The 14,809-nt window shown below is 46.5% G+C and overlaps 1 protein-coding gene across 5 annotated transcripts in view; it reads right to left on the reverse strand.

Annotated features, from left to right (window-relative positions):
• Positions 1–211: 211 nt before the first annotated feature.
• Schip1 (schwannomin interacting protein 1) overlaps positions 212–14,809 on the reverse strand; it is a 126,733-nt gene continuing 112,135 nt past the window's right edge. For all 5 annotated transcript variants that reach the window (XM_052180384.1, XM_052180383.1, XM_052180382.1 and 2 more), the window contains 5 exons: positions 9,860–9,977; positions 8,855–9,052; positions 7,934–8,057; positions 5,515–5,608; positions 212–849 (listed from right to left, as the gene is read on the reverse strand). In XM_052180384.1, coding sequence (XP_052036344.1) covers positions 798–849; positions 5,515–5,608; positions 7,934–8,057; positions 8,855–9,052; positions 9,860–9,977 — 586 coding nt within the window. In that variant the 3' untranslated portion in view covers positions 212–797. The remainder of the gene's footprint in view (positions 850–5,514; positions 5,609–7,933; positions 8,058–8,854; positions 9,053–9,859; positions 9,978–14,809) is intronic.

Raw genomic sequence — 14,809 nt, forward strand, 5'->3', positions numbered from 1 at the left:
GGCCTAGCAAGAGGACTAGGTGTTAAAGAGAGGCACCATTCCAGATGGGTTGCTTCGGTCGATCCCGGAAACGCTGTCTCGGATGTAACTGACGTCATAGCCTTTCTTACCTTGCTACCTTCTTTGGGGCGACTGGCAGTGGTGGGGACTCCCCGAATGGCAGAGGACAAAGGAGGCACAGCCAGTATTTGTTAGTGAGCAAAAGGACGTATCATATGAAACAAAGTTTTAATTTTTATTTTACATATTTATACATAAAACTTCCAAGGAACCATGTGGATCCGACAGAATGTTAATAGCACATCTAAGAATAAACCTCAAGTAGTCAACATTCACAAAATGTTGAAAACTGATTAAAATATACGTAGTATGGAGAGCTACGACTTCACTACGAGGCAGGCATGTATTTTGACTTGTATAGCACCGTCATTTACCACCCCTCTTCAAAGCTACAGTGAAGAATGAAATAGTCAATGGTAAAATACTGCTCCAACTCAAAGTCTCTAAACAAAAATAAAGTTAAAACTACCCTCTGCTTATCCACGGTTGTTGGTGGTATAAGTACTGTACAGTTCTTGTAACAATATTTTACTAAAAGGCCTGATAGTTAAGTGGCGAGAGTAAAAAAAAAATTTTTAAAATAAATTAAGAAGCGAAGGCCAGTCACGGGACAGTAAGCTCGACGTTACCAATGACTAACACTGATGTCTGTTTCGGAGTCACCTTTAGCAACAGCAATGTTTACGACCACAGAAGCAAAATAAATTCTAGCTTGTCCTCTGGCGGATGGCTGTCTCTCACTTCGCGGGCATTTTCTCAGCCAGGTGCTTCTGCTGGCTCTCAGCGTGTCTGCAAGATCAATGATACGATCACTCAGCACTGAGGAGAAAGACCCAGACTGCTTTCCAACCAACACCCTCCAAACCAAAGACAGCCACCGCAGCCTCCACACCAAGAGTCGGGATGCCACACATGCGAGTCAGGGAAGAGGGCTGCTTCCTTTAACATGCTGTTCTGGTTTCAGGTGATCCTGAGCCCTTGATTTGGCGAATCACAGGATTAATCTGAGGCTGACAGATTATTACTACTGTGAAGAAGCAAAGTGTTGTGTTAAAAAGAGGTCAAGAGGTGAGTAGCGGGAATATCTTGCACCAGTGAAGAGTTAAAATGTGTTGTCTACATGCCAGGCATTGCACCCAGGAGTCAATAAGGCTGTGGCCTTTTAGGGTGTATTCCAGGGAATGCGGCCAGGAAGGGAGCAGATGGCAAATGAGGTGGCACAGACAGGAAACAAACATTAAAGGTGGGGCTGTAGCTCAATGCAGAACACTCGCCTAACCTGCAGGATGCCCCAGGACTGCAGGAACCAAAGGGTTAAAATGAACAAGCCAAGCCTGGGTGGCTGAGGGTGGACTGAGAGATTATTTTAACCAGAGTAGATTGGGGCATTAACTAAGGCTGATGGAAATCCAGAGCTGTCTATCCAATTTGCTCTTAATGGAAGCTTACGTCAAACACATGACGTAAAACTCTCTGTGGATACAAGGTTTTCCCATGTTAGCATAAGTTCCCCACCCCCAGTGAATCCTAAGGCGTCAATACAATAATGAAATGGCCAAGGAGTGTATGATGGAAAACTTAGACAATCCAGAAGCTGGGTGGTGGGAACAGGAGGGGAGAGATGGCTGTGGTCTTGGAAACCCTCCCCCTCCACCCACCCAAGCCCCCCCAACAGGCACAACCCAAAGACCTGTAAGATCTGTAGGCTGCAAAAGCTAACAGTTTGGAAGGATGATTTTAGGAAATGACAAATCTTGTGAGAGGCTACGGCTGTGGTTTCTGGCTGTAATCGAGGGTTGGGGACAAGATGTGTACTGTCTGGATGTAGGAAGCTGGTGACGCCAAGCTTGTGCCTGGTTTCTTGCAGAAAGCCTCCTCTCCATGGTGCAGAGAAGACAAACCACAAGCAGTTTCAAAAATCGGGCACGTGACAGCAGCACCCTTGCCACACACAGAAACTCTGGAACAAATGGCAATGCGTGTTTGGCAATCAAGGAACCCAGGGAGATGCTGTTATTGGCCCCTCCTCCAACACCACAGACCAAGGCCCCGCTGATGGGTCCAAAGAGCTATGGGCAATCTGTGAGCATCTCAAGCAAACTCAATTCAAGAAATGTTTGGGTGTCCTGTGATGGAAGGTTCACGATCGCTAACTGAATTATAGCTCTTATGGTGTTTGTTTTAATGCAGCTCTACACAATTGTACACACCAGGACATACATCAAGTGACTTCCTGCAAAGGCAAGAAAAAGTGGCAATAAACAGCTTTAGAAAATATTAAAAGCTATGTGTTATTTTGAGACCTACATAAGAGGGATTTCATTAAAATGTTAAGGGGGAAAGGATTTCCATAAACCTTTTCATTAATCATTTTTACTTTAAAGTCCTTTGCAAGATGTAAGAAGTATATCATTTAGGCCCTGCAAAATGACTCTCTATAGTAAATACAATCATTGCTGAGGACCTACGATGTTCACGGCAGGTCCAGTGCTGGGATCTAAGACATAACAAAGGATCCAAGTGGTGTGATCTCTGCTCTCAGGACTGGGAATTCCTCACCGCCTGGGGAGAATCATCAGCCCTATGCGACTGTGTGAAGCTCCTCAGAGAGACCAGGCTGTGGCCTGGACACAGTGGGGAGCGCAAATGGTCTTGGCATCCTCACAGCTGCTGGCACTCTAGCACCCGGCACATGGCTGGTCATGTGTGGGAAACACAGCAGCATGGGATGTGCTGGGGCTACTCCCCAGGGATGGTCTTTTAGAATCAAGCCTTCCAAGGTCATAACTGCTGACCACAGTTAGCTGGAGATGTCCTGGCAATCCAATACAAGGGGAGAATAAATACCAAAAAGTAAACTCGAGGCGGGAGGGCAGAGAGAACGTTGCTTAGGAGACATACAAGTGATTTTCAAATCATCTGGAAACTTTTAAAAAGCCTTAGTCTAGTCTAAGAATGGGATCCAGGCATCTGTAGTTTGTAAATATCTCTAGTGCTTTCAGTGAGGAGCCAAAATTGAACTGCGTAGGTTGTAAACTGACATCTATAATGGCAAGGATAGAACAGGTAGAGGAAACTGTGGACCCAAACTTCCCAGAGGAGTCTCTGTGGTGATACCCCTTGGGAGTGGCTAAGCACCCTCTGGTTCTCCTCTGTCCCCATGCACAGTTCCCCACCCCCAGCATGAATAGAAGGAAGGGCCTCTCCCTCCATGTGGGGGGCTTCAAGGGAGCACCACGCCTCTGCCTATTATAGGATTGCTTCAATTGAAAAGCTTCCTCTACTATCTCCAAGCTTCTGACCTTACGCTCCTGCTTTCCCTGTCTCCCAAATGACCTCATCTGTACCAGCAGGCCCACAGAGAAACACGAATATGCAGCCTATCATCTTGAGAAATGGGTAGGAGTCCCTCAGTGTCCCTTTCAGCAAGGAATGCCAGCACCACCCAGGGGTGGGGGAAGGTTTTTGCTACCATAGGCAGATGGGAGCTATGGAAGACTGCAGACTTCAGTGAACTATGGGGCCTGGGTGTCTTATTTCCCTCTGATCCTATCCTCTCGATTCCGTGACTCTTGGATTCTTAGGTAACAAAATGGGGTACTTCACAGTTGCTGATGGGGCAATGCCCCAACATGTTTTCAGGTGGCAATGGTGTGATTTGTGTTATTATAATAATTCAGCTGCTGGCCAATATTCTCAACTTACGAGGCATATTCCTTTCCTCATTCAGATGAGGGATAAGATAATTTAAAGCATACAAACCAAGGTCCTGGGGAGAAAGCTCAGTGGTTAAAGCACTTGCCATGCAAGTGTAAGCACTGGAGTTTGCATCCCAGAATCCACATGTATGATGAGTAGGTGTGGAGACCTGTCTATAATTACAGCCTCAGAAGGCAGGGGAAGGAGATCCCCAGAGAAAACTGGTTAGCCAGATGAGTCACAGAGGTAGGACAGAGAACAAGCATGACACTTGTCATCAGTCTGGGGCTTTCACATGCAAATGCTGATACACGCATGTGCACACACATAATGCACGCACACAATACACGAACACACACACACACACAAAACCCATACATACCCCATATCTATCTATCTATCTATCTATCTATCTATCTATCTATCTACCTACCTATCCATCTATCCATCCATCCATCCTTTATGCATACATACATATATATGATGGGCTTTGCTATGAGAGACGTTACTAAGAACTGGGGTACCCTGTCCAGCACTAGCCTGATTCATTACTCTAACCTGCAAGGCATCTGGATCCATGTCCAGCTTCACACCCAGATCTCAGTTTCCCCATGATAAGAATAATCTGGTGGCACTGGGGCTGTGGAAAGATGCCAGGATCCCTCTCTCCCAAGTATGGCAGTAATGATCAAGAGCTGGCCCACTTAACAGCTGGTATCTCTTCGTAGCACGAGCCACGTAACTATTCCTGTGCTGGAAACAACAGAATGGAATGAACGAGGGCCAGCTGTCTTGGGGGGCAACAGTTTAGCAGGATAAAGTCCTTCTAGGCAAGAAATGTTGCCCTGGTTTAGAGGAAAGCGTAAGAAGTCCTCATAGATCGATACCTACCACCATTGTGTAAGGAGTTTGTTTTGAAAGTGTGAATACCAGAGTTCCTTGCTACTTTCAATTGTTTGGAGTTAACGGAGAAGAGCGTTGACAGAGAAATTGCCATGATCAGACTGTCTAGCGAACCTGTCAGTGGCAGACTGTCTTCATTGGTAATCGGTGCAGGAGAGCTCGGCCCACTGTGGGCGACGCTATTCCCTAGGCAAGTGGTCCTGGGCTGTGGAGAAGCCAGCTGAGCACCATCTTAGTGAGCTGGACCGTGAGTGAGCCAGCAAGTGGTTTCTGCCTTAGAGTTCCTACCCTGACTTCCTTCCATGATGCATTATAACCTGTAAGATGAAATAAACCCTTCCTTCCCCTAAGTTACTTCAGTCGTGCTAATTATTGCAGCAACAGAAACACAACTAGAACATCGCAGAAAGCTGGATACTGTAGCATGCTCTACAGCCCCAGGACTGTACTGTGTACAGCTACTGTGAGATGGAGATGGAGAATCCCTGGAAGCCCAAAAGAAAACAAGAGATCCTATGTCAAAGAGGAAAACAAGGATAGATACTCATGGTTGCCCTCAGCTTGCCACGTGCACACCAGAGCATAAACATTCCCTCTCCTCCCCCCCCCACACACACATACACACACACACACACACACACACACACGCACACACATATTAAAAATAATGCATTTTCTAAAGAGGATTTTGGTCCTCTTCCTCTCTCCTAAACAGCAAGTATCGATAGTTGTTTGGTGACTTAGGTACAAACATAAGGGATTAAATCCCAAGAGCTCATTCCTGCCCTCGTCTTTCAAGCTTGGTCTACCCAAGGCTTCTTGTCTCCTTGGGAAGAGAGAAGCCAGACCGACCTAGTCAAGTCCTCTATGTCCACCAGCATGGCATCTTGTTCTGTGTGCAGCTCATCTCGAATGAGGAGCAGCTGGACCAACTCTTCATTCAAACCTGGGGCAAAAAAGGGAACGTTAAAAATCAGATGAAGCCACACCCAAAGCAGACCATAATGCATGTTCACAGATGCAAAAGTACATGTAAGCAGTTAAAGATCATAGGAAAGAATCTCTGCCTTTTCAGTGTTTCATGTGTGTGTGTGTGTGTATGTGTGTGTGATTTACATGTGTGTGTATGTTTGATTGTACATGTATGGTTGGGTAAATACATGCGGAGGCCCGTGTTGGGAATGATCATCAATTGCTTTTCTACACTGAAAGAACCCCGCCTTGTAATCAAATGCATACATTGGTCTTGCTAACCAGCTCACTCTGGGGATCTGCTGTCTGCAGCTTTTAAGGTAGATTACAGGTCAGCCACCACACTCACCCAGAATTTACATGGGCTTCTGGGGATTCAAATTCTAGCGGACTCTTATACTAGCTTCTTATATGTGCCCGTGAAGCACCTACTGGAGCAATATGGCCTGTTTGTAAAAATTAAGAAGATACGGAGGAAAAGAAATATCCTCTGAAATACTGGAAAGTTAGCTTTGTGGTGAGGGAAGATGTGTAAGACGAAGAAAGATGTCCGGAAAATGGTGCGAGAACACTCCTGAGCCCTTGTCTTACAGCCGAAAACTAAGCGGGTGAAGACGGAAATATTTCTAGCTCTCCTGATGTTAGTGGGATGGGTCAGTGTGGCTCATGAAGAGGCAAGGAGCCCGCTCTCACGTTTCCCCTCAGAGAAGCTAAGAGAGTTAGCTGTCAGGTGCACACACAGGGAGAGCAGCTGAAAAGACCTGACAAGAGCCCAGAGACACGAGGAGGAGTGGGCCCCCTGCACGTGTTTTCAGAGATTCTGCCTTCAAACGAGCCCTCCGCGCCTCCAGTGCCTAAGAGTCTGCAACTTAATGGGTACAAAAATCATACTCAGAGCTCTGAAGTTCCACGTGCCTCTAAAAAGCACCAGAAAGTAAGCTTCTAGGAGAAGCTGTTTTGGTGGTAAAAGACTTCATGCTCTCAGTTCGTGCATGAGTAGCAAGCCTAGTGGTTAAAACAAAATAAAGTCATCTTATGTCCTGTGAGTCTAAAGTTTAGAAACAAAAATCCTCAAACCAGGTGATGGCATAATGCACCTTTCATACCAGCACTTAGGAGGCAAGGGCAAGGGGCAAGGGGCAAGGGGCAAGGGGCAAGGGGCAAGGGGCAAGGGGCAATGGCAAGGGGCAAGAGGCAAGGGGCAGGCAGATCTCTGAGTTCCTGGCCAGCCTCATTTACAGAGTAAGTTCCAAGACAGCCATGGCTACACAGAGAAACCATGTCTCAGAAAACAAAACAAATAAAACAAAACTTGAAAATCCAAAATGCTTTCTCTTGATTCTAAAGTGTCACCTAAGCACATCTCAATTTTTATTTAGATCTAATGAAACAAAATGATCGTTTTCACTTGCTCCTGGGTGGCCCTCTCTACACTGCTTAACATGTCTGCACTTTCCCCTCAGTGCACAAGAGGTTCGTTTTTGCATCTTCTCCAGCTCCACATTAAGTTTTAAACTTTCTATTAAGGAAAACTCGAAACTAGCACAACAACAGCGAAATCTACTTAGTGACGCCCCACAGACGCTCTTGGCCTCAAGGATGACCAGCTCGAATCATCCTTCTCAAGTCTACAGGGCCATTTTACAGCCATTACACACACCCACACACCATGTCATCTGGGGCTGATGACATCATCTGGTTGACCATGCTGCCTTGTGGGGACACCGTGTTCTCCGGGCCAACCACTGCCTGCTCTCTGTGCGGCAAACGACCTCCAATGAGCACCATCCCCACCAGTTTCCTTTCCTCTCTGGATGCATCTGTTGAGTCCCTTTATACTGAGAAGGTAGCACTTTGTAATCTTTCCATATTTGTAAATATACATCCATCAAGTTTAAAAAAAAAATCTCACTTGATGTGTGCTGACGATGGCGGCTAAAACAAGTGTGTACCCACGCGAGGTGGGAGGGGGGTGGTGCAAAGCTTGCAGTTGTGGACGCTTGTTCTAGAAACAGATGCAAGTTAAATACAAGGCCCATGCTTGGAGCCAGCACATTTAAAAGACCTGGTAACCATGGTGAACCTTGAACAGTTCTGAAAGCTTCTGCCATGTCACAGTTTAAAGGGAAAAAGAAAGAAAGAAAAACCAATGGAAGAGTCCTGTGATTGTCTTGATCTTGAAAACACACACACATAGCCCAGTGAAAATGTAGGAGAGAAGCAATGAGCCCCGGGCAGCCTCGTCCCCACCCCTGTCCACCTCACGCTTATTTCCAAGCAGACCCCCTCCCCAACTTACTTTCAATCTGGGAGTGGAGGTCATTGACGATCACTTGTAGTTGCCCGATGGTCATGTCTCTCAGGTCGGTGGGCTTTAAGCTTCTTTTCATCAAGCATTCGCTTATGTGAGGCATGTGCGGCAGCTAGAGACACGAGGGGCAGCGGAGAGGTGAGCTGAGAGGCCAAGACCCCGGGGAAGAGCCAGGCTGCTCTTACACACCCAGTCCCACCCACCCACTTCTACCTAGGTTTGAGCCTAAAAGCTCTCTGAGCCCCTGAGCATCCCAAGGGTGGCCCCATATCTAACACCCATTTCCTACTACGATGCCTTCTGTACCCCAGATGATACACTGTCTGCATCCTGGGGCTTACTGTTGGTCTCTCACACTGGTTATGGGCAATATGATAGGACTAGCAGGGATAAAATGAACAGTATCAGCTGCTGCTTACTACTCCATACCACGCCACCAGCACTGTGGTGCTCTGAACGCCTTCTTCACTGGGTCTTTGACAATCATACTCCCACCCAGGTGTTATTATCCACACTGCACACGTGAAAACGGACACGTGAGCCCCTTGTTGGATCCCTGCAGCAGTCCAGTGGCAGAGCTAACCGTGACTGCTAAGTCCAGGGCACTAATTCATTACATTCTGCCTTCTCCCTCGAGATGTGGGTGAGAAGGTATGGCAATCTTTCACTGGTGATTGAGTGGGAACACAGGAGATCTGAATCACGGGCCGTGAGTGTTTACTTCTATGAAATATTGCCCCGGTGTTTCTCAGTGTAACAGGAGAAGGGAAAAAGAAACAGACTTTGTTCTTTCTCAATTGCCGGTGCTTCTGACAAACTGCCTCAGAGAAACCCAAGTTTGCATAACTCTGGGAAAGAACCCATCCTCAGCCCCAAACGCTCGCTTGCACGCCAGCCTCCGCTGCTTACAAGATCGGCGACGGGAGACTTTTTCCTGTTCTGTTTTTCCACTTCTACTTGCATTTTGGCCATTGGTTTGGCCATGGCCAGGGCCATTTTGGCTTCAGCTTGTAGCTTCTTTTGCCTTGTGAGGAAGTCCATGTCATCCAGGGATTCCGATTCCTCCTCAGTAGTGTCTCTATCTGAGTAGGAAGAACTCTGCTTGCTCTGTGAAGGAAGGAAAAGCAGCTTCGAATGTCACTCTGGAAGCAACAGGGTCTTCTCTCAGCATAGGTGGGGGCCTGGCAGCAATCCCACCACCCACTTGATCTCAATGAGCCCATCACTCACAAGAAACCTAAAATGGGCCTGCTTAGAATGATTCTGTTCTGAGCACAGACAGAAGAGTGATAAAGGTTATAACAGGGCTATGTTTAATTATGGAACCCAGAACCATGGTCTGAGATTGTCTTCTGAGGTCAGGCATCAAATGACATCTGCCCTATGCTCAGAGGCCAGCACACACCCGCTGGTCATTAGAACAAAGGTGAAAAGACACCACAGAGGGGAAAACATGCCAGTAGCAAGCAGTCCTGATTAGTCTTGACTTCCGGAGCATGTTGGGAAAGGGCTGAGCCTCTAGCTTGAAGCCCAATGAGAAAGGATTCTTTCTTTCACACATATATGCATTATATGTAAGAAATAGATAAGAGATGGAGCTATTTCTTATCTACCCCAACCAGCTTTGAACTCACTACATAGCCTAGACTGACCTCAAACTTGTGATCCTCCTGCCACAGACCCCCAAATACTGGGATTACAAGCACCCACCACCATGCCCAGGTCCCTTTTATAATCTTTAAAACAGTAAGTGATTTCTCTCATAGTCAACAGCTTTAATAAGCCGTATTTACCCTTACTGCATCCTGATTTTGAGTTCCTGGAATGGCTGATACAGATTCACAACAGAATAAACGCTGAACAGTCGGGAAAGAAGACAAGGCAATGGCTCAGCCGGTGGCCACGTGGACTTACCATGGGGGACAAGGGCGTGTCCAGGCTGGTTTCAGTCTTACTGTCATCTGCATCGCTGTCCTTGTCACTGCCGCTGTCATTGACAAAGCATATCTGGAGGTTCATCCCACTTTGTAGTCTGGGCAGAAACAAGCAGGACAGTAATTCTGCTTAGTTATCTGTTATCTGGCTGTAACTGACTCAATGGAGTTACTAACAAAATAGTTTTATGTGTTCTTGTGGAGAACTTAGGGACCCAAATCATTCTGCATTTCCTTCTGCTGTTGTTGAGACAGGATTTTCTACATAGCTTGGGCTGGCAATCCTTCTGCCTCAGCCAATTCTTTCTTGCAAATACAAATTCTATCAGAGGACGTCCCAGCATTCCAGGCTTTTTTCCACCTGTCTGTCGCTTAATGTTATATGTGATAGCAATGTGTGAATAACAAACCCAGAGTCGGCACATACAAGGGATGTCATTTCTGTCAACCAAGATGGACAGACTCCAGCCAGTAACGCTATGTGATGCTATTTCGGATTCTGCTTTAGAAGAACAACCCAAATAAGTTCATGAGAACCAATGTCCCAAGATGACAGCTCCATGAAGAAAGTCCCCTTCCCCTCTAGCAAGACAGCACCACTGGAAGGAAACCTTTATTTAAAGTGGTTGCCAAAAGCCAACGGAGGAAGCTCACTTCTGTCACTCAAAGACAAAGATACCGCAGGTCTGTTTATCCCAAGAGGAAGAAGGAAATCCCAGGGAGTTTGGAGTCTTAGAACGCATGTGAGTCTGCAGACTGCCCCCCACCCCAGCCCCCAGCACCACAAGAGAAAACACCTCTCAGGAGGTCGTCAGGATGCTGAAGCCCTAGAAAGGGTGCTTCTGGAGTCAGAAAGGACAAGCACTGGCAACGATGGTGGCCGGGCCGCAGGCTCGGATCTCGGTCCTAACTGGCTTTTAAATGTGAACCGCATCACAGTACTATTTGGTCATTCTCAGCATCTCCAATATCCCAGTCTTGTGGGAATGTAAGTCTTGTGTGTGTGTATGTGTGGGGGTGGGGGTGCCAGAAGGGGTCACAGCAAGCCAGTCTAAGCCTGCTTTGGGGCAGTGGACACTGAATTTGCCCTGGTGTTATTACTATTGCAAGGATCTAATCTAATCCTTGACATTTGTGTTTGGTTGTCTTTATCCTAATGATGGAGAAACTTAGTCTTGCTCATGACTGATAGAATTGCTCCGCCCCAACCCCATTTAGCCTCAGCATTGCAATTAAGATGGGTATGTACTGCCACCTATTGTTAAATGTTATAATTACACAAGCTCCTGCTTAGTTTTCCTTTTTTTATTTTTTTTTTAAAAGGAAATAAGTGGATAAGTGGTTATTAGCCTAGAAACTTGGAATACCCAAGACATAATCCACACATCAAATGAGGTACAAGAAGAACGAGGAGTGGCCCCTGGTTCTGGAAAGACTCAGTGTAGCAGTATAGGGGAATACCAGAACAGGGAAGTGGGAAGGGGTGGAGGGGGGAACAGGGGAAGGGAAGAGGGCTTATGGGACTTTCGGGGAGTGGGGAGCCAGGAAAGGGGAAATCATTTGAAATGTAAATAAAAAATATATTGAATAAATAAAAAGATAGCTCATCTTTGAGTACTTCCAACCTTCCTGACAGATGAGGAGGCCAGGCCCAGGGCTGCAGGGAAGCAGGACACAGGCTCTGAGATGACTGGGTTCCCAGTGGGTTCCAAACCCTGAGTTTGTTCAGAGCTTGGCATGGGGCAGGTACCCGTACATGGAATGACTCTCCTTTCTCCACTTTCTGGAAGCAGGGCACAGACACAAAGACTCCCAGCGCTGATGTGACCTTCTAAAGGACCCTAACACTGCTCCCACACTGACAGCCGCCCCGCAGTCAGGTCTGAAAGCCGGACTCAAGCCACCTGTAGCAGTAAGCAGCTGCCCTTCAGTTCCGCCGGGTCCTGCCTCCCTTACATTTTCTCCATGTATCTTGAGGTATCCAGTACGATTAGATTCCCCTTTGATCCAGACACATCAAATTTAACAGATTTGTGGTATCTGCAGTTTGTCTAAAAAGTAGAATAAAGCAATTTTAACAATAAAATCAAGATCTATGGTTAGGAAGGTGATAGCAAGGACGGTCTGGGGACACATTTTAATCTCACCCGAGTCTAGGATTATGTAGCATTTCCTAGATATGAATAAAGTCTCACAAAGAAGCATCTGGCTGCTGGAGATAAAGATTGTGAAAATATAAAACAGCCAGCAAGAAAGAATATCACAAAACCGAGTTAAAGATGCCCAAGGACAAATATCTTCATTCTGAAGAAAAAATGATTATAAATTTTACAGCTCTGCCTCCGAACTGGCCAACCACCCACAGGAGCTTCTAACAGCCAGGGACTTGAAGAGCGCTTCAGGTACAGATTCAGAGCCCCCACCCCACCTCAGTAGCACAGTAGCCCCGTGGGAAACTGAAAGGAGCTTGGGTAGGTGGGGGTGGGGTGGGGCGGGCTTGTAATTCCTTACCGTGGTAAGAATGTTACTCACAGGGACGATGTGACATCATAGCTGATTAAGAAAGGGTTTTAGTAAAGACATCTTCAATGGGCTCCTGCTTCAAGAGGGATTTCTTTGCCTTGAGCCTTTAATCGCATTTTAGGAGGAAGACAGCTCTGGGTGAAACTCAACCACATTCATTCCTCAAGCAGAGGCCGGACTGAGGGGTAATAGGGCAACCAGGTCTTCTGAAGGCCTCTGTGCCATGGAGTCAAAGAACAGATAATCCCCATTCTCACCTTCCTGCCTGGCAGTGAGATTCGCAGCTGTCTGCAAGGTTTATTTCTGAAAACTGCGCTTCCCTGGGTCTCTGACCTTCTGCTACCACACTTAAATCCTGCTTAGTTCAGTCTTCCATGGTCTCGCCAGCACAATACCAGGTGAAAAAATATTTTGCTTATGGAAGCTATTATTTCAAAGCATCTCATTTGGAGTCATTTGATGTTTTAAAAGAAATTATTTAATTTATGTGTGTTTGTGTCTATGTGAGTGTAACCACACATACACACACACACACACACACACACACACACACACACGAGTATGAGTGCCTGTGGAAGCCAGAAGAGGGTGTCAGACCCCTTGGAGATGGAGCCACTACAATTACATGCTGGAGTCTGAACTCTGGCCTGAGACATCTCTCTAAGTATTTAGCAGAAGATTGCATTAAAAAAATGCCACGGGAAGTCTGTCTTGCTGGATGATTTTACTTCTGGAAGGCCTAGGTGGTGATTGCCCCTGGAATCTCTTCTTTATGGACCACATGGATGTCACACAGCAGAGCTACCCAATGCTGTGGGCATGAAACTTCCCATCTGGGCCTGGATAGAGGGTTGTGGATGGAGGAGGCTCAGAACTTGAAGATGTAAGACTTCGGCATATTTTCTGGACACACCAGCGTGAACAGAAGCGGCTCCTGCGGGATGGTGTTGATGGCTTACGTGGAAGGGCATTGGATGGGGAGACTCAGCAGGTGTGTTTTACAGTGGGACGGGCATCTCTTGGAAAAGGGGCACACTGAATTCGTCTGCAGTTATGAGGAATAGTTACACAGGGCCTGGAGGATGGCAGACACAGGATGTTCTTTGTTACCAAAGGAGATCTCACAGCATAGCCAATCTCAGTAAAACAACAACAACAACAACAACAACAACAACAAAACCCTAAACCAGCTCTTTACCAGGCAGTGGCACCCGGAATCCTAGCACACAGCAAACAGAGGCAGGAAGGTTGAGAGTTGAGGTCATCTTGGGCTGCACAAGGAGCTGTTGTCTCTAGAGGCTGAGGAATTGGCATAGAGCTCGGGGTAGAACACTGGCCTGTGATGAGCAAGGCCCTGGATCTGACTGTTAGAGCCGAGGGGAGGGAAATCCATTTCTTTTAAAAAATGCAGAGATAAGACTTGTGTAAAACCAGACAGAAGCAATGTCATGGTTTTAAGTTTGCTGGTGACTTTCAGGAGAGCAGAAAATATCGTAAAGCAGGTTCGTGTGCTTGGTCTTAGGTTGGGCTGATTAAAATCTGGTCTGAGGGCTGCTCTGAATCCCAGAGTTCCTCCTTCTAGTTCTAGAAATGAGAATCTGGCTTAGGCAATGTATGAATATTTAACATTTTTTTTGTGTGTGTGTGTGTGTGTGTGTGTGTGCACACGCGTTAAGAGTCTACACTTGTAGGTCAGAGGAGATTTTTTTTCCTCTATCCATTTTATTCCTTTGAGACAGGGTCTTTCACTGAACTGGAAGTTTTGGCTAGGCTGGTTGGCCAGTGACTTTCAGAATCTACCTGTCTTCATGCCTCCCATCCTGGGGTTAGAGCCATTGTTAGCATGCCCAGTTTTTGTGTGGGGACTAGGGACTTGAACTACGGTTCTCATGTTTGCACAGCAAGCATCCTTACCACCGATCCATCTCCCTGACCCATTTTAAAGATTCTTTTAAGATTTCACAATCTTTCATGCCTCCACTCTGCCATCACCTTCTGATGGCTCTCCATGTCAGTTCATCTCAGATCAGAGCTCAGAACCCAAGTCCCATGAACACACGAGAGCTCTGGTTTAATTTACCACATCCTACCTGTGTTTGGCAGCATAATTTTACCGGGCTCATGCCTCCTATCATTGTTGATAATTTCAAGGCAACTGTACGGCCAGGAAGCAGAGCAAGAGGGAGCTTCCGGGCACCTATGGCTTTCCAGCTTGCATTGCTCCTTAACTGTCGACAGCCATTGTGGCTCGTGAGCCACGGTTCCACAGCGCCATTCATAACTCAACATCCCCAACAGTTTGTGGCCAAGCTGTTAGAATACATTATTTCCATTTATCTGAATGGATCTTTGATGCATTATTCAAAGGCTTTATACATAATGAATAATCACTCATATTTTTCATGCC

The sequence above is a fragment of the Apodemus sylvaticus genome, chromosome 4 (assembly GCF_947179515.1).
Source record: "Apodemus sylvaticus chromosome 4, mApoSyl1.1, whole genome shotgun sequence".
Taxonomy (NCBI): domain Eukaryota; kingdom Metazoa; phylum Chordata; class Mammalia; order Rodentia; family Muridae; genus Apodemus; species Apodemus sylvaticus.